Genomic DNA, 19,717 nt, shown 5'->3' with positions numbered 1-19,717 from the left:
ATTTCTGGTTCATTAGCCTCAATTTTATAGTGTTCCAGTTACCATTTTGTCTGATTTCTGTCATCAGTATTATCCTTCATATATATATATACTCTAAGGCATCATCACTTAATCTATATCCTGTGGGCTCTCTGATTGGATACAATTGGTATCCCAATCTGAAAATGCATTTCCTGTTACTAAACAGCTGGAGAGAGATGGAGACTACTGATGCTAAACAGACAGTCTATACTAGCAATGAGTACTATCAGAATATAGAACTATTTATCACTTTAACAAAACAATATCACTTACACTACCTTTATGCATGTATTGTAATTACATTACAATACATGCACTGCAAATAAGAACATCACGTGTGCTTGTATGTCTGTGTACTGGCATGCGTCAAATGTCCATACAGGACACCTGACAAATACTAGAAATAAGAAGAATGAGTGATTACATTTCACTTAATCATTTAACATTTAATATGATTTTCCCACTGGATATTTCAGAGCACACAATACCATAGCAATTAGCAACATAACATACAGGGTCCGACATTAAGGTTTTACCTACTTACCCTGCAGGGAAAGTACTTCTTGCCCCATCCAAAGTTCTACTTGCCCTGCCTAGGGGGTACCATTGCCAGTGGTGCAGTGCACATTTCTGATAATATACTAATCCATTGCCTGTTGATCGTGTACTGTGCACTACAGTCCGACAAAAGTAATATGGCAGAAACTGAACCATGATCAATCAAGATGCCCCAGGCAAGCGGGTAGAGTCCTTATTGTCGGACCTCGTCATAACAAATATAATCCAATACAGTAAGACTCAAATAACAATTTCACAAAGTAGCCATGGCGCTGGCAAGGGAATGAAAACGAGCATTATCAGTCGTACCATAAATAATCAAAAGCACCTTCCAAATACAAACACACACAAGCGACAGATGGGTGTCATTTTATCAAGAGCTACAGAACATCGGGTAGGAACCGAACCCTAGGATGGGCTGATTGGGCCGGCAGGATTTATGTCCCTTTTAACCAGCGACCCTGTAGTTAATGTGGATCTCAGGACGGATGTCGCAGACGGCCGCCAGCAGAGACGCCAGCACAGGTTCGCGGTTCTGCCCGAAGCCGCTCTGGATCTGGGCCATCCTGACGACAGTCTCACGATCCACCTCCACCGCACTGTTACCATGGGAGCCCAGGGCCTGGATGAAGAGAGGGTCACATTATTTCATTTGTTTTTATTAATTTATTTTATTAAGAAGAATCAAATACTACGTTTGAATTTAACATTTTCGTAAAAAATTAAAAAGTTGAAAATTGCACACGAATTGACATCTTTGATAATCAAAGACGTCAAGTGTCGTATGAGTGTTTTACTTAATCATTCATCATTTGCCGGGATGAAGGCATTAAATATTATACTCTAACATCTTTGTTGATTTCCCTCAATGTAGGCAGTAAGAAAAATACTGCTTTGCTTGCTTGCTAGTAATACTTACAGCAGCTTCTTTGCTTTTAAACTCCTTTTCTCTCTGGAGTCGATATTGTTCGATTTCAGCCTGAGCTTCCTCTTTGGCCTGTTTCAGACGACGGTTTTTACCTAAAACACAAAGAAAGGTACAAATTCATATCAGATTTACATTATACATCTCACTATACAATACCGGTAAGTAGTTAAAGGGGGGCAGTGGAGTAACTAAAACCATATATTTTTCTTCCGGTGAAATATTTTCTTTTCTGGCCAAAAAGTGCATTTTATGTTTATGTTCATGTTATGAGGGGCTCAGAGTGCATTCACTAGGGAAAGTAGACTTTCTTTGCAACAAAAACGTCTTTGAATTGGTCAGTAGAAAAAACATTCTTTAGATTTTTTGCAGACATCGACAGGCTGTGCAGTCTTCATGCAATGGCAGGAAATGGGGAGTAACAGCCTTAAGGAGAAGTCCTTAAGGCTATGGACCAGAGCTACTTCCCACCTACAGTATACTGCTCAGTGACACTGCATAAAATAAAGTAAGCTGTAATGGAAAAGCAACAACACTCTTTGAAATGATGATGATAGACAGTCAACCATATCAATGGTATCCTATCTATTAGGTGCTTCTATTAAAATAACGGACGAGGGCAGTAAAACTTATCAAATTGTCTCTATATTTTTTAAGGCGTACCTTGTTCTCTCAAAGTGTACTAGTCATTTCGTTTAGTTTGGAATATTAGAAAAAAAAACATTTCATAACAAATCTTCTATGGAGGTTACTGGCAAATTAATTCTGTTTTAGCATACATGCCAATTGTGAGATAAAAGCAGGCTTCCATAAATATATGGGAATGTGTTACTTTTCAATGCATTTCATCAGTATATTTGTCATTATGAGGGTAAAATAATTTGACAGTTATTTGCGAATTGTTTCTGGGCCTGTGGTTAAAATGGCAGTTACCTTGGAGAGAAGGAGACATTTTTTAAATAATAATCACTTAAAGCTTGATTCTATGAATGAAACATTTTAAAGCATCTGCATGCACAATTGCACATCTGCAGTAGTTAGAGCGGTGGTCTACTCTTCAGCTAAGATTCAGAGCCGCCTACTGACTGACTTGACAAGTACCGTAGTTTGCACAATATACTGTATATATAATATACCCTGCGTGGACAAGTGGGGGATTCCATCATGAAAGAGTAGTAGAATTTTGGCGTCTCATGTGGGAGACCCGGGTTCAAATCACGGGTAGGACATAGAAGTTACGTATTGCAGCTTTAAAGTCACAACTGCTTACAACTTAACACGAGACTGGAAAATTCCATTTGACTTTGTCAGCTGACTGTGACACACAGGTTCACTGTAACCAGAATAACATTTGACATATAATCATTGTACTATACATACTACACTGTATCTCCCAATGTGTAGTACTGTATACTACATTATGGAAGGCCACAGTATAATCTATGACACCTTGTAGTAGTATACTATACACTGATACTACAACCCTGACTGTGTATACATTGTAACGACAGGTGTTGAAAATCAGCACTATACTGAAATATATATATGTATAGTGTATTACATGTTGTAGTAGTAGTAGTCACTGTAACATTTGCAGTACTAGTTCGAGTACTAGGAGTATTGGTAGTAACTGAAAATAGCAGTAGGACTATAGTACTAGCTCTAGTCCATAGCCTTAAAGACTATAGTACCAACGGCAATATTATCTAAACAGCAGCATTAACAGTTAGTAGCTGCAGACATATGTTACCAAAGTGAGTTCAGGGACCCTCGGGGCCAAATGTACCCTTACATGTCTGTAACTCCACACACAATCGGAGTTGTGGAGGTTCTTGAAATATATAAAAAAATGTTTGACAGCTACCAACTTAGCTATAGGCTAAGCACGACTTTGCTCAATCAATTCGTTAAGGCTCGACAGTGAGTGACACGGACAGCCAAACACACCCATCGTTGCGGCAGTTTAATACGATTTTACATCATTCATTACTTTAACTATAAAAGTAAGACATTGGATAGGTAACGTAAACGTTCTGCTCGGTTACTTACGCTTGCGGGCCTCGGCCACCTTCTCTGCGGCTCGTTTCTCGGCCTGCAGCAGCTGTTGGATGCCCTGGGACTGACTCGCCATGTTTTCGTATTCTTCTCGTCTCAAAAAAGGCCCAAAACAACAACGAGTTGTACAACAACAGTACAACGAAACAATAAATGAACGAGTTTTTAGATTTAAAAAACAGAGGATGAGAGATGGGCTCGTGAAGGTCGGGAGGAGGAAACAGGAATGATGATGCTAAGGCAAGTCAGCTGACGTCGCGGTGCTTAATAAAGTCACGTGACATGTCAACGCGCAGGATGATAATAAATATTATGAATTGATGATTACTGTTGTTGTTGCTGCTGTTATTTTGTTGTTGTTATTGTTGTTGTTAGTATAGTAGCATAGTATTAAGCAGATTTCTATTTGTATTATTGCAATAATTTTATGAATACATTATCAACAAATATTAAAGTCAGCTGACCTCGTATGGAGAATAAAAAAGCACGTGAAGTACGTGGGTCTTGTAGCATATTTACATATCAGTTAAAACTAAAACTAAAAATGTTAAAGACAGTCAGGAATCAGGATCAGCTGACTTTTTTCATGTGACAAACTGTGGGTGTTCGTTTTGTGAGGGCGGGCGGCCTCGAGCAAAGCAGCGCTTGTAAGGCGGGTCTGTGGGTGGGATATTAACCTCGCCTCAGTGGGATATGGATCATGATATGGATTCATATTTTTTGCCCCGAAGAATGAAAGCCTGGGTGTCACGCTGTACTGCCACCTCCTGGCCGATAAGTGGCAGCAATGCGTTCTGAACAGGAAGAGTGTATGAGCGGCGCGCGCGCTTCTGGCAGTGTTGCCATATCAGCTTATTATAAGTGACGGACAAGTATTTGAAAATAGTAGATCTACAATCTCATGCGCTTGTAGATCTACTTTACTATTTTAAAATGGCCTACCGGTATATTTACATGTTAAAGGTCGAAGTGCTTGCTTCTTTTGGGCCTGATTTCATAGAACTGGTTTGCTTGTTTCTCTCACACAATCTGGCAACCCTGGCTTCTTAAATTCTGGCCGTTGCGTTAGGCGGTTTATTCAACAGAACTCAGCAGCCCGACGACAACGACAACAACACACTGACTGCAGTGACTGAACTAAACTACATTGAGCAAATACAGGTAATGTTGTTGAATAAACGTTACATGAGCAGGCATGGGAACTGCGTGGGACACTCGTATCTTACATTTCTTGATCATTTCCTCTGTACCGGTATAAATAAATAGCCGGAGACCGTCCGTAATGTTCCATCAATCAACAAATAACACTAGCCACGTCGTTCGTAGCTAGCAGTCTACATAACCTCGTCTCACCAGGCTTTCCACCTCCGCACCCTGACACTGTTTGACTAGAATAATATCATTGGTAACACCTGTGAAGTAGGAAGAGTTATTTCCAAAATGGTGCAATTTGAGCCTAACACATTTGCTGTATTCCCTTTGTACAGCGACAGAAAGGGAGCCATGGAGGCCACAGAGAGCCGGTATGCTCACTTATTAAAACCAATCCGTGAGCTCACCCAAAACTGGGAAATTGACGTTGCTTCGGAACTCAATGATTATCTGGAGGAGGTATGAATGCTAAATTCACAAATTCTGAAGTTGTAATGTTTCACACATTTATAAGTGCAAGCATGAATGGTGTCATGGATTGATGATCCCTACTTCTGCCCTGGTAGCTGGAGGAAATGAGCATCACTATTGATGGTGGCCAAATCACGCTGAATTTTGCAGAAGCAGCGTTGCTCATTCAAGGATCGGCTTGCATATACAGCAAGAAGGTATGCATGTATGGCTGCAACGGGAAACACACTAAACACCATTTCCATGATGTTCCAACTAACTTCCATGAGAATGTCCCCATCTTACGCTTGTCTTAACCAGTAAAGACCTGAGGCCGATTATACAAAATGTCTTTCTGCACACACACACCGTCACCAACACACACACACACACACACACACATTCCCGGTTTTAATGGGCTAATGATTTCTATTTGTATTTCAGGTGGAGCTTCTACATAGTCTGGTATACCAGACTCTGGAATACATCAACGACAGAAAGAAGAGGTGAGCATGTTCACATTAGCAGTGTTATTGTATGTTGAAAGCAGAAGTTGCATTTTTGTTTGCCTTGTGTAAACTAACAAACTTGACCTTTTGGAGCACTATTGCACATTTGCCCATACAAATAAAAAAATTAGAATGAGGTCAGATAGATAAAAAACACAGAATGAGGTCGGATAGATACTATGGTGTTTACATAACGAAATAATTTGAATCATTGAGGTAGGTGACCTCCTCAGGCTAAATCAGGCTAAAACATTAACTTGCTATATTAGTCATGCTATTGCCTTAGGTTGAAGGTACTTTAATGTTGCTTATTTTGTACATATGCATATTATAACAGTACAAATACTAATTTAAGATTTAACGGTTATTGTACAATGTACCTGTACCTGTGTATATTTCTTTCATGTCGCAACGTGAAACTTTTGAACATTTGACATATTTCTGAGTCACATGATGCCGGTTAAACTGGCTCAATAATCTTATGAATTGAAGTGAATCTCACTGGTTCAGGTCACAGAAAGGTTCCATGGCAAAACCTTGCTCTCATGTACCCATACAAAAGATGTAACCGTAAAGAAACCTTGAACCTCTAAACAGAAATAAATGCCAACCACTTCAGCCACTTCAGTCTTCATGTGAGCAATCTCTTCTGTGTTGTGTGACAGGCGCGCCAAGCAGGCGGCGACATCTGCAGATGATGGCGAGGACCAGGCAGAATCCAATGAAGACAAGGAGGAAGACTCTGCAGTAAGGAGAGAAGCAATCAAGCAACATCACCTATATCAGTGGTTCTCAAACATTTTCATGTTTGGAGGACCCCCAAATTGATCTGCATTTTCCCCACATACATACTCCTTTTTGAACGGATTTGTGCCAAGGACCCTCCTAAGAGATTTGATAACATTTTCCAAAATGGCAAATTTACCAGCTCGCAGCGCAATGTGAGAATATGGGTCTTAAGCTTTTTAACTGTTCCTCATTTTGCTTAGGAGGGGACCCTTTGGAACCCTCTCAAGGAACCCCAGGGGTCCCTGAACCACACTTTGAGAACTAGGGATCCAAGTAACTAAATATTACTGTCATGTATTACAGAGATTGTCATACAATAGTTTTTGTTTATTGTCCTTCAGTTCAAATCATTGGACTGTGTCACATCGAACAAAGATTGCCCAGAAGACGCCGATTCCACCACGGTTAGTACCCTTTACCCCTTAAAAAATGCACAGGTTTGAGCAGGAAATCTTGACCATGTGCTCTCCCAACTGAATAATGGTGTGTATCTTCTATTGCAGAATGTGTATGTGCCACCTCTCCCTCCTGAGGCTCTCATTCCTTTTGAGCCCCGTGAGAAGCAGAAAGCACCCCTCATCAGGTGAGTGCCGACAACATTTACCAAAATATTGTGAAATTAGCACTAGCTTTCAATTTCAATACTGTTTTCAATATGTAGCCTATAGCGCCACAATTCACTTTGGTACAATCTGCAAATATATAAATTATATTCATTATTATTGACAATTTATGAACCTATTTGTATTTTTGTTTGCTTGCCTTAGCCTGAAAGGTGAGGATTTAGGCAGCTGGAGGGACTTTCGGATAAACAACTACATCCCAGATGCTGAAGATTTCATCGACATCCGCTTCAAACTAGACACGGTGTGGTCCAAAGCAATTGGGGAGAATTGGCGCAATGACCAATGGTCCCTTTCTCAGCACCAAGGTGAGTCAGAAGCAGAATCACAATGCCATAGAAAAGTGGGGAAATAATGTTTATGTAGTCCTAGGGGAACAATACACATATTGCCTTTGGTATAACGGTTTCTATCTAGAGGCCACAAATCTAAGTTATCTTTTGCATAAGTGTAGTGCACTGAAAGTTTACTGTACTTGCAAGCAGATCGTGTGTGTTGGTAGCCACTAATGGGACTATACTATAGTCCTCTGGCTCTGTTAAATGGTGTACCTCTGTTTTAGGGCCAGGTGGGCCAGTTGTAGCACCAGTCATGGGTGCTGCCAACGATGACGCGGGCACAGGCGACAATGGAGGCGGGAGCTTCCTTCATATGGAGGACAATGGCATGGAGATGGATGTAGAAGGAGAAGTCTCACGGGAGCACATTGAACGAAACCAGGTACCACGTCACACCCCGTACACAAAGGTTGGATATTACATTAGAATATAATACAAGCGTATGGACCTAAACCTGTTTTTTCTTCACTTCAACCCGGTGTCCTAATTTTGAGGGGGAAAACAATACCAGAATAGATCTGCAAGCTCAAAGGGCATCACAATGTGAGATATTGTGAGCTTGTAGATCTGCTATTTTCACTATTGATCATACACCCTAGCATATAGGCCTGACTTTTGTTCTGTGTAAAATCCCAGGTCGCTGGTGAAGGCAGAGTGCTTCGAGAGAGACACGGACGGAAGGAGGAGGAGATGGCGGCAAGGAAGCATGTAGGTACAATGCCTTACTGGTTCCATTTACCGTCTTAATGATGCTCGTAGCAGAGTAGCCCCAGAAGCCAAAGGGTATGTATTGTTCACACCATCTGCCTTAACAAAAAACAGAAATGTGAAGGCACTCCCATTCAAACCAATGAGAAATGACCAAAAGCCATAGCAGCTCAGTGTGCTATTTCGGCTAAGCAGAAGGCTTTCAATAGTTGAGAAGGCCAGGCGAATATCACAACCTCATGCAGGAGCTTCATCTCGGCGTGCAGCAGCATATAACGTCTTTCATTTTCAACAGAAAGTGTTCTAGTAAGCGGTACTTTTCATATATTGTATCTCAATTGGCCAGGGGGATTCCTCTTTGGCTGAGCAGTAAATTCTTGATTTCCAATGGGAGAGACACGGGTTCAATACCAGTCTGCAACATACCCTCTGAGTCAAACTGTCCAGTTTACTGGCTTGCTTTGTTTATAGGCAGACATGTGGAAGTTGCTTGACCCCTATGAAGAAATCGGGGAGAATAAGCCTCTAAAACCAGGTAAGAATTGGCATTCAAGTACGTCAAATGTCACAAGAAATCATTTTTGAATGTTTGCACCAACCTGAAGGAAATACTTGAGGATTCATATAGCAGCTACATTGAGAAATGACCATGGTGGCAATAAAACAACTTATCATAGTTTGCACTAGAACACTCAATACTTTCTTTAAAGGATCCCTGGCTAATAAGCCTTATATGCCTTAATACATTATAATATCTATAGTTTATAATGTAAATTATTCAATAGGGACCACTCTTGTCGCAAGTTGATGATGTAATTTGTCCATGTGTGGCACAGCCCTATGGAATGCATGCGCTAGTAACAATAACTTAATACTTAATAAGGTTAACAAAGCAATGTTGAAATACTTTTTTATTAGAACATGCATTCCATGATGCATTCCATAGGACTGAACCACACATTGACAAATTACATCAACTTGCCCTTATTGAGTGAAAGATAAATACAATATTTAAGGTGTTTTTTATTTTAGTTAGGCAATTATAATGTATCAAGGCTTATTAGCCAGGGATCCTCTTAAAAAGTGTCTTTATTTTTATTTTTTTCAAAGGGAAATGTTTCTGTGTCCCTGCGGGTCTTGATGGGGGCAAGAGAAAAAGGAAAGGCGACTCTCAACTTGAAGACTTCCGTATCTTCCTCCGTGGGATGTGTAAGAGACTGTGATCATACCTACAGTATCAGTGTTTCAGCAACATTTGATTTTAGATTTAGTCATAGTCTTTTTAATAGTTTTCATTTAGTTTTAGTCACCTGGAATGTTTTAGTGCTTTTAGTCCACTAAATATCATAAGATTTTAGTTGACTAAATATGCAGTTGATCTAGTTGACTAAAATGTGTTTTGGCGGGCCTTGATGCTGTCGTAATGGCTGATTTTACACTTGCAGAAAATAGCCGATCTACAAGCTCACAACGCGTTGCAGCACAGCGCGTTGTGAGTTTGTAGAACTGCTATTTTCAGCATGCAACCAAGTGTAAAATGACTTGTGTCTTAGTCACTTAACATTTTAGTCTAGTTTTTATTGACAAAATTGTCAATTTTATATTTAGTTTTAGTCATAGCTTAGTTTTCATTTAGTTTTGTCAGTGGAAAAAGGCAGTGGACGAACATTTTTCGTCATATTATTAGTCGAGGAAATCAACACTGATACCTATTCTAATGTGTTTCACTGCACAGGATGCTATTAATGGCTAAAGGCTGTCCTCATTTGAAAAAAATATATATGTTTTTGTTAATGCAGGTGACCCACCTGAACAGAAGTTACGAAACGGGCCCACGTTCACAGGTAATGCCCCTGCCACAAACGGTCGACACATAAAATAAACTTGTCAATACATACATGGATTAAGAGATATTTATTGGACTGGTGGTTGTGTTGCAGATCTCAACTACATTTATGTCAGCAAGATCAAAGAGAAGCTGAACACACGAAAGAGGAACTTGAGAAGAGCGGTAATGAGTGTACTTTACATTAAATGTATGCATAGAGCTGCTGTGGTGTTGGTCCTTTTTGTGAGAATGAGAACAGTGTGACACTATAGCTAGGGCTGTCACGATCATGACATTTTACTTGACGATTCATTGCCATTAGAATAAATGCGATTTAAAAACATTTGTATTATTGACATTGAACATTGGTACATACCGGTAATATAAGTTGGCCTTCCGGCCATGTGTTAAATTATGGAAATAGCCACACTCGCAACGCGTTGTGAGCCTGTCGAGTGTGACTTGTAGATCGACTATTTTCATTTAAAATCTATGAAGAATTCATAAATGGAAATTGTTATTGTCCTCTTGCAGGGTGTCATGGTTTCTGACCAAGTGCTCGAAGAGGAATTTGTTAAAACATACCTGCAGCCAGAGGTAGCAGCGAAAGGGGAGAATGAGGACGGGGAGGCGCTTCATCCCCCAGACCTTCCCGGTAATTTGATCCACCCCCCTTCCTCTTGTTGTTAATGTTGTCGTTGCGGAGCACCCGCCCCCTCTTCCCCTCCCTGGTAGAAAACGGCAGAGAACACTTGATGTCACCAAAATTGGAGCGACGGCCCTCTGCACTGTTATTAGTTAGCGAAAGGACGTGGCCTTCCTATGCCAGATTTGTGCCCCCAAAAATGAAATTTAAAGAGTGGTTATGTTGAGAGCTGAATTGAATGACTCATTCTACTATATCCCTCTTTGAAGGTGGTGATGATGATCAGAACTCTGATGGTGAACATGAAGCCCTACCTGATTTTGATATACCATTACCAGGTAAATGATGGGCTTTAAGTTTGATGCCAGACCCACCAGATGATGATGTCCACTCCATTAGAATGTAAACTAATCCTAATCCTCGATCGGCACAAATCAAATGAAATTGGAAATTGAATTATTGGTTCAGTGATGTTTCGTATCATGTTAACATTGGAAAAATAATACAAACACAATTTAAAAGACAAGCATTCACAAGCAGCCTAAGCCTTGCTTCTTTCATTGAATTGTGATTTGCAGTGATTGGCGGTTTTCGATGGGCGGTGATTAACTTTTTAATTTTGTCCCGTTGATTCCAGGAAGCCAGACAGATGGAGCGAGCTATGAGGACCTTGTGCAGAAACATGTGGTATGCATTCAGTGTCTCTCTGGCACAAAGCCCACTCTTGTCGTTGACTGATCAATTTCCTCAAAGTCACACAGCATGGAATTTGATGGTAAACCCCGTCTTCTGTAAACCTCTCCAGGAATGGTTCCTTAAAAATACTCAAGGTTATGCACAAGTGACGGAACTGTCGCGCAGAGTTGAAGAATGGGAGGAGAAAATCCGTCCCGTGCTGGAAATGCAGGTACGACGGACACTACCTGAAGTTTCACCAGACATAATCCATAGCATTTTTAAAAGAATAATGTCTATACACTGGTTCTCAGCGCCACTTGTTTTGTTTTTAATCAAAAGATCTTCATCAGGGCCTGGGGCATGGCTCAATGGTCCAGGCACCTTGGCTGGTAATCCAGTCTGGCAGTGTGCCGCGGGTTCGACTCCCGATCCCGACGGCCTTTACTGCATGTCTTCCCCCCATCTCTCTCCCCATTTCCGGTGAACGGCAATAAACAATTGGAGCTGAGAACCAGTGTGGGGACTTTTAATCGGCCATTTATCCAACACACTCATTTGGATGTATGCATTCTCATTTTGCCATAATCCATAACGTGCCTAGTCAGTAGTAATCTTCATTAGCTATTAGCTGTACAACCATTGGTTGTCAGAATGCGTTGGTTCACTCAATGGCCCCCTTTCCACCGGTTGGTTCCCAATGGGAACCGGTTCAGTTATTTTTGGTTCTTAGTCCATGAGCCAGAGCTCCAAAATTGGAACATTAATTATGAATTGAGTGTGCAAAATCATACCTATATTGGATTGTTATCACCATGACACTTCCCCAATTGATTACTTACACGAAGACAATGATTTATTGTATTACAAATTTTACATTTTTAAATATGCAAAATGAGGCATTATGTAGGAAAATATGACAAATAGAAAATATGAAAAAGCTACTACTGTGGAAGGGTTATCATGTATTTATCCTATAAACAATTTAATATAGGTCTAGTTTTCCCACCAATTTTGGAGCTCTGGCTCATGGACTAAGAACCAAAAAGAACTGAACCGGTGGAAAGCGGGTCTCTGTCTCACATACTTTTTGTCTCTGCCTGTATTTCTCTACCTAGGAGACACGTGCCGTATTTGACATCCACAAGTATGGTGACAAGATTGTGGAAAGTTTAGGCAGCGTGAAGCATAGGAAGTCCTTCGCCTCTATTGTGTGTGGCCTGGACAACTTTGAAGCGTGCAAATACATGCTGGCATCCCTCCAGCTGGTGAGCAGTCACATGTTTTAACTACTTAGAATCAAGCTGAGCTCTTTGATTTGGACTGACTCAAGTGCAGCAGCATCACACTTGACGTGAATGTTGTCTTTCTCTCGTCGTTACCAGGCCAACGATATGACGGTGGAGATCGACCAGGCTGAGGGCCTGGAGGAAAGCCTGGACACCATGGCACTAACCCTTCTCTGCAAGGACAGGGCTACTGACCGCTTTAAAAACCTCCAAAGTGACTAAACCTCATTAAAGTTGAGGGGCACGGTGGGTGCCCAATGTTCATCTCTGAGAGTTGTCTATATGTATATCTGTATGGTGTGCTCTGCACTGCATTGAAACAATTGTTGTTTGACTGTTCATTATTATTATTTGGTGTAAAAAATAAAAAAAAACTTTTGAATAAAAACAAAGTAAAAAAAAAAAAGAAACAATTGGTGTTTGTAAATATCCTGCAGGTGGCGGCAAAGCCAATAATTTAGAAAAAGTCAATTATTTACCACATTTTGGCAATCTACCAGACAGATTTTCCAGTCAGTTGATCAGTTCAATGGATTGAAGACTAGGACTGTTGCTCCCTGACTTGGAGCACACACTGATCTAACCTGCATTCTGTCATTGGCAAACAACACACTAAGGTATTTTCAGACAGGGAGTGACTGACACGCTTAGTAATTTTCAATGAGGTGTGTGTTTATTTTGGACATGCAGAGAAGTTGAGGGGCGACAACGCAAGAGTATTTACGTGGGAGCGGTCCCGTGATTTTGTTTTTACGTAGTCGTGCCAGTTAAGTCGGTCAGGTCAACATATGGAATGAATTCTGTACTGGCCATATATGGAGCGTGTCTTGAATGTACAGGGTTTGGTGAGGTCAGATCAACAGATGGAATGTCAGAACAGGTCAGCTCCATATATGGAGATCTAAGGGTGCCAGCGGGGGCAGTATCTTGAGCAGGTGTGCCCAAAAGGTAGATTGCGATCTACCAGTATCACTAAGGTTGTGCAGGTACACCACATGACATGGCCTAAAAAATGTAATGTAATTTAAATATAAAAAAACTCAACCATTTTTGTCATCTGCCAGACACTTGAATTAAGGTGATTTGATTGACTTCAAAAGGAGCCTGTCAGCTCAAACCCATAGGCCTGCTTTCTTTCCAAGAGTGTTGCGCACAAACGTGAGTAGCATTACAAAGTTATTATACAAAAACAAAGAAAACCCTACCAATTACAAATGCCCCTCTCTATTTGTTCCCATTCCATGTACATTTATCTTATACTGTACAGTATGTCACACCAGCGCCGCTATTCCAAAGCCCCATCAGGTACATTTTTTAACTATTTCCAGCAATGGTAAAATATTTTTTGTGTGGGTAGATCTTGTTGAGCCGGTCATTTTGAAAGTAGAAGTAAAAGTGGGCACCCCTGATCTTGAGTGTACAGGTATTGAGGTCCCAGGTTGGGCCGGGCCTTAATTTTCGGACCTGTTGATAACTAGTTTTCACCGGTTGCCGGGCGCGGCTGCACTTATAACTTTGGGGCAGGCCCGTCTAGAGTTTGAATGGACAGGTATCAGTCAAAAGGGAGACATAGAAGAGGAAGGATGGATGGGGAAGGATCAACATGGAATTTCAGAACAGGTTCTGACATATATCCATATATGGAGATCTAAGGTTTTGATGTTTGAGGACAGCTGTAGAGTTGCTGGCCAATATTGATGACATCAGGGATCTCCATATATGGGCAAAATGTACTATGTCATCAGGGATCTCCATCCCTGATGTCACGAGACCTGGGCACCATGTATGGGGTTTTAATTGCACCGACGAAAATGAAAGCCTGGGTACCGAGGCTACATACAGTATTTCATAGTAAATGCAACCTACCGTCGCAACAAAATGGACCAAAAGCATGAGCATCCTGCTCTATGCAGGAATGAGTAAAGTCACAGTAACTATCTGATACCAATGCAGTTTCACCAGTAGTATACATCCATACAATAACTACAGGCTACAGTATCCATGCACAAGAATGTCATCAGGTATCATATTGTCATTAATATTACATTACAACTATCATTACACCCAGATAAAACTGAATCCATTCTTTTTTGTGTCCAGAATCAACAGGCCACAGACTTCACAAGGATGTTATAACAAGGAAAGAAGAGGTTACCTATCAGAGATAACCTTTCTTGTGATAAAATAGAAAACAAAAGTAGTCAAAGTCAACCAAAGACTTTTGGCTATGCATGCACCGCCTGGTACGTACTCTAGCACCTCAAAGGCACTTAATCAATACTATACAGACTCAGTACAGACCTCTCAAAACAAACTAGGACTCAGACTACTACTACTAGACCTTACACGTAGGACTCACCCAGTCACCCCTCTATATATTTAGAGGACAGAGTACAACAACTTGCAATGGGCCTTGATACTCAAGGGACCAGTGCCCATGTACCTGTCTAACTACTTCAAAAGACTGAGTAACATTCTCATTCATGATCTCATTCCCCCCAAACATGATTTGGCTGAGATTTCAGTTGGCTAGAAAGTAGAAAGATCTTGTCAAATGTGTTGTGGTTGTTTGAAAGTGTCTTTATCAAGTTTTCTTTCTTCATTATCACAGCACGGTTGTTGTTGATTAGACAAATGCATACGTAAAATACTAATAAATTACATCACTTGTTTCATGTTTGTATACATTATTTTTGTTCCACCCCTGCTCCATTTGCAGGGGTGTATTCAAACTCTAAACATACATAAATAAACATACAACCAGTAAGACGCGCAAACGCGGGAAGCGAACGCAGCTGAGACCCTGCAGATCATGTCTGTCTGTCCCGCTGTTACTGTATATGTGGACCTGGCCCCTTTTGTGCCCATATATGGACCTGAGTGGACCTGGCCCCTTTTGTGCCCATATATGGAGCTGAGTGATTGCTGATGCAACACACTCCATATTTGGATAGCGGGACAGACACACACACAGACAGACAGACACACAGACAGACATGATCTGCTAGGTCTCATAGTAAGTGCTCACTGCGTTCGCAATAACTACACGCATCACTTATTACAAAACTCTCAAGAACTACAACAACAATAATGAGTCTTTATCCCTCTTCACACTATACTACAACATAAATATCATCAATAGCAAAAGCACATCACAACCCCCCTCGGCCCCTCTGTCTCTGACATCCTGACTGTCCAGCCTAATCTACTGACACACCAGGTACTGTTAAGTATTCAATCAGATGCAACAATAAAACTTCACAATTCACAGCACTTCAACATTAAAGTGCCAATGTGCTGTGCAAAAATATGTGTCAAATTATGTCATTCAATAAATAATGATTATATGTGCAAACATGAGTAACAGTCAGAGAACGTCTCTCTGTTACACCGACTGATTATTAACACTATCCCTAACCTCTTAACCGGCCACGTAGGTCGCTAACCTTAACCTTAACGGGCCACGTAGGTCGCTAACCTTAACCTTAACCGGTCACGTAGGTCGGACCAACGGCATATCGGACTTATGTGCAGTCCCCATCAGATAAGAGGTCTTCAGTATCTAGGTCAGAACTACCTGGCACATAGTAGGGCAATGCCATTTGCCATACCGTCGTGAGGCCCGATAAGCAACTTTTAATGACTGCATGACTCATTTAATTTGCACTGGTACAAGGGGTCATTTACGTATTATGTAAGCAAGTAGCCTATGTGCTTTGGGTTATTCCAATTGGCTAATTAAAAAAGTTTCCTTTTCCAATCACAATGTATGCCTTTGGCTCATAAACCTAAACTGTACCACATTGTAGCACTTTGAGACAAATTCAACTTCATCACGATGATGATTTATCGTTTTTTTTGACCGCGACAGCATTCCTCAGGGTTTGAGGATAATAAAAGTCTTTGTGTTTTACCCCACCGGCCCACCCCACCACCCCCCGTGACGCTGAGGTCAGGTCTTTGGTCAATATTCAACGCAACACATACTTTGAGCCCTCCTCCATGGGCAGGGACAGTGGGCTCTTAATAGTAAAGTCTGCACACTGGTTAATTCTCAGCTCCACTTTTTTTGTATTGCCGTTTTCAACGTTTCGATCAGGAATTTAAGATTTTTTGGCTCTTTTCTCAGCAGTGAAGTGAGTGGAGAATAATCATGTCTAGGTTGTGGAGTGTTGTGATGCTGTGGAGCTTTGTATCTCAGCAAGGCCCAATTGGAGCTTTCGTTGATGCCGATGATGCTGCTGCCATGCAGGTAACAATGCTGCTTCTTTTTCTGCTATTTTGTAGTGTAATTTACTAGATTGGTGCCTGTTGGCGATGAATGCCCCACCAATACACGTTGTACCCTATTAGAGACCTGTTGTGTGTGTCTGTCTGTCTGTCTGTCTGTCTGTCCGACTCCGTCCCATAATTGTGGAGAAATCTCTGATCTGTCTCCTGGCACTTCTTTATTGGCCATATCAGTATAGGGGGAGAACGGGGTAAGATGAGCCAGTGGGTATGTTGAACCACCCCCTTTATCTAGAAAACTAGAAAACTGTGTTGCCATGTGACCTTAAATCTAGTAAGCATCCATCATTTACACCTGGCTGTGAAGTTGTGAAGCACATGGGGAAAGTAGAAAACATTCTTTTACACAAAAAACAGGTTTTTGTATGTAAAATTTCGACACATCATGTAAAATGAGCAAAAAGTACCTAGGTCTAAAATGTAATATCATACACCGATGATTTGCCAATGGATAGAAACATGTGAATCATTTAGCAAATAAATTGTCTGAAGTAACTTATTCTAGTCATTGTTTTCTAAAATGGAGGCTGGGGGTAAAATGAACCTTTGCTACTCAAATTATACTGAATGACCTTTAATTTGCATGTACATACTCATTTAAGAGAAGTTTGCAATATTGTATTAACAATATTGCAAATATATGGTTCTGAATAACAAACCTTATTTAATTGTCTTAAAATAGTTTAAATTATAAATAAACAAATAAATAAGACTATTTGCAAAAGGGAAAACTGTTATTTATATTATTATCGATAAGTGAATACATTATCTGTTCAAGTTTAAGCTTTTAACATTCAAATATCATGTGGTTCAACTTACCCCTTGCATGGGGCAAATTGAGCCACGTTACCACTTTTTTTAAAAAGGTCATATTTTCATGGCCCTTTGTCATAGATGCTTACTCATCATTTAAATTGATAGAAGACATCCTGAAATATGGCTAGATCATTAGAATTTACTGCCATCTCATTTTGCCTTGCTTCCAGGACAACTTAAGCTAAAAGTGGTTCATCTTACCCCGTTCTCCCCATACCCATATGGAGATTCCTGATATACTGTATGAGCATATGGCATATCGATCAAATCGTTACGTGGTTCATCTGGATTCTGGACAACTGGATCTCCGTCCCTGTGGGCATATTAGTCGTTGTATGAACCAGAGTGTAGATAGTCTCGCGTAGCCAGACAACTATTCCACAATCTCCGAATGTAGCCTATGACGGAAGCATTTGGAAATTGTGAGAGGCAACGGTCTGGCAACCTAAGAGCGTTATGAACCACCTGCAAAGGTGGTCTGTTAACAAGTAGGATTATGTATCGGCTGTTTGTCAGTGGAAAAAAAACAAACCTTAAATGACAGTAGGCCTATAGGTAGGCTTTTTTATGTGTTCCAGGCCTGGATAACATTAATGAAAAAATTGGACAACTAAAAGGCAACTCAAACAAACATAACTTAAACAGAGCGACACAGGTGTCAACCTCTCTCCATGGCAGCCTACACTCAACTGAACCATTTCCCCTTTATATAGATTACCGACTCCACCCCTGGCTAAGTAATCAGCAAATTACAATGTACTAGCGATCCACTCAAGATGCTCCCCATAATGTAATCAATCAGCTCTTCAGCAGATGAGAAATGGTTCACACGGGCAGTTGGCTTCCTTTGGCAATGAATGGTAGACTGCATCGTTTAATGAACGCAACATAAGCCTGGGAGTCTGGGACCGAGGCTAGCTCTGGCCTATGGTCGAATATGACATCAAGGCATAATAAGCTTAAGCTTTAGGCAGCTTAATCAGTTGCTAACCCCACCCCGTCCCACTTTCCCCACAAAAGTGATACTTCTGTCCCTCAAATGAACAGTTTGGATCTGGTCAGTGGTCAGTGGTCACCCTATACTGCCTACTGGGACCCCATATTGTAAAATCACTGTTAATTTTACTCTGAGAGCAGGGGTGGACTGGCCACAGGGCGTACCGGGCATATTCCCGGTGGGCCGCGACCGTAGGGGGCCGCTCAAGTTATGATATGATGAAAACAAAATAAAAGAATATAATAATTGACAGGCAGGCAGGCCACCGGGAAAGGTCCTGGTGGTCCCGCGGACCAGTCCGGGCCTGCTGCCATTCTGCCAGTGCCATCATGATAATTTCACTGTACCTGTATCAGTGAGTGACAAATAAACACTCTATCCTGAATCTTTTTGCCAGCATCATTCTTGTGAGAGCAACAAAGGGTTGTCTGTTGGTTTGTATCATTCATGTTGTTCTGTAAAAGTGGTGGTATTAGGGCTTGTTTGTGTGTGCCTCGACGGAGCAGGCGGTATAGTTTCTGCTCTCTGCGCACTGGTTGTGGTGGGCCGGTCTGGGCCAAATTTGTGCGAAAATGACCGGGCCGAATCTTTGCCACAGTCCAGCTCTGTCTGAGAGTGTACAAATGGAACCAAATCTGAGTTACAGCCCCATGCATATAATGGTCCATTTGGTTCCTAATCCTAAATTGTCTATATCCCTAATTGAGGTCATCCCTATGTTCCCCAGGTTCTATGTTCCCACTCCTCTCGCTCCCCAAAAAAGGTCCCATGTTCCCCACTATGGCTCTGCACTCTGCAGGTGTCTGTGGACAGTTTAGATGTCCGCCTACCCGTGACATCATCAACAGGGCTTTCTATTCATGGGAAGTTATATGCCATTATGAAAGGCATTGTTCTCACCTCTAATTTAGCTAGGGACCCAATCTCCCTGGTAGTCTACCCCTATAGTACTAGGGGTCCCCCGTCCCCGGACCCCACTTTGAGAACCCCTTCACGACACGTCAGACGCCGCGGCGTCGTGACGTCAGTCACTTCAGTGTCACGAGCA

General features: G+C 41.3%; 2 protein-coding genes across 3 annotated transcripts; one reads left to right on the top strand and one right to left on the bottom strand.

The window, feature by feature from the left end:
* Positions 1 to 452: 452 nt before the first annotated feature.
* On the bottom strand, positions 453 to 3,806 carry atp6v1g1 (ATPase H+ transporting V1 subunit G1). Its single transcript, XM_080756056.1, has 3 exons — positions 3,554 to 3,806; positions 1,499 to 1,599; positions 453 to 1,201 (listed from the first exon to the last, which is right to left on the bottom strand). Exons 1-3 carry the CDS (start codon positions 3,633 to 3,635, stop codon positions 1,028 to 1,030), a joined length of 357 nt encoding a protein of 118 aa, XP_080612182.1. The 5' UTR covers positions 3,636 to 3,806; the 3' UTR covers positions 453 to 1,027.
* An 825-nt stretch (positions 3,807 to 4,631) lies between these two features.
* Positions 4,632 to 12,865, top strand: ncaph2 (non-SMC condensin II complex, subunit H2). 2 transcript variants are annotated; one of them, XM_080755830.1, is made up of 20 exons: positions 4,632 to 4,720; positions 5,047 to 5,170; positions 5,278 to 5,379; positions 5,606 to 5,667; positions 6,336 to 6,417; positions 6,801 to 6,863; positions 6,963 to 7,042; positions 7,227 to 7,390; positions 7,645 to 7,802; positions 8,057 to 8,128; positions 8,600 to 8,663; positions 9,239 to 9,337; positions 9,928 to 9,972; positions 10,069 to 10,139; positions 10,491 to 10,611; positions 10,872 to 10,940; positions 11,252 to 11,289; positions 11,408 to 11,509; positions 12,396 to 12,545; positions 12,663 to 12,865. In XM_080755830.1, the coding sequence occupies exons 2-20, from the start codon at positions 5,063 to 5,065 to the stop codon at positions 12,786 to 12,788; spliced, it is 1,776 nt and encodes a 591-aa protein (XP_080611956.1). In that variant the 5' UTR covers positions 4,632 to 4,720; positions 5,047 to 5,062; the 3' UTR covers positions 12,789 to 12,865. The 2 variants fall into 2 exon arrangements, with proteins under 2 accessions (XP_080611956.1, XP_080611955.1); XM_080755829.1 differs by having other exon boundaries at positions 11,240 to 11,289.
* Positions 12,866 to 19,717: the final 6,852 nt, after the last annotated feature.

Source organism: Protomyctophum bolini (genome assembly GCF_963924005.1).
Source record: "Protomyctophum bolini genome assembly, chromosome: 22".
NCBI lineage: Eukaryota > Metazoa > Chordata > Actinopteri > Myctophiformes > Myctophidae > Protomyctophum > Protomyctophum bolini.
This window is presented reverse-complemented; position numbering and strand designations above follow the sequence as displayed.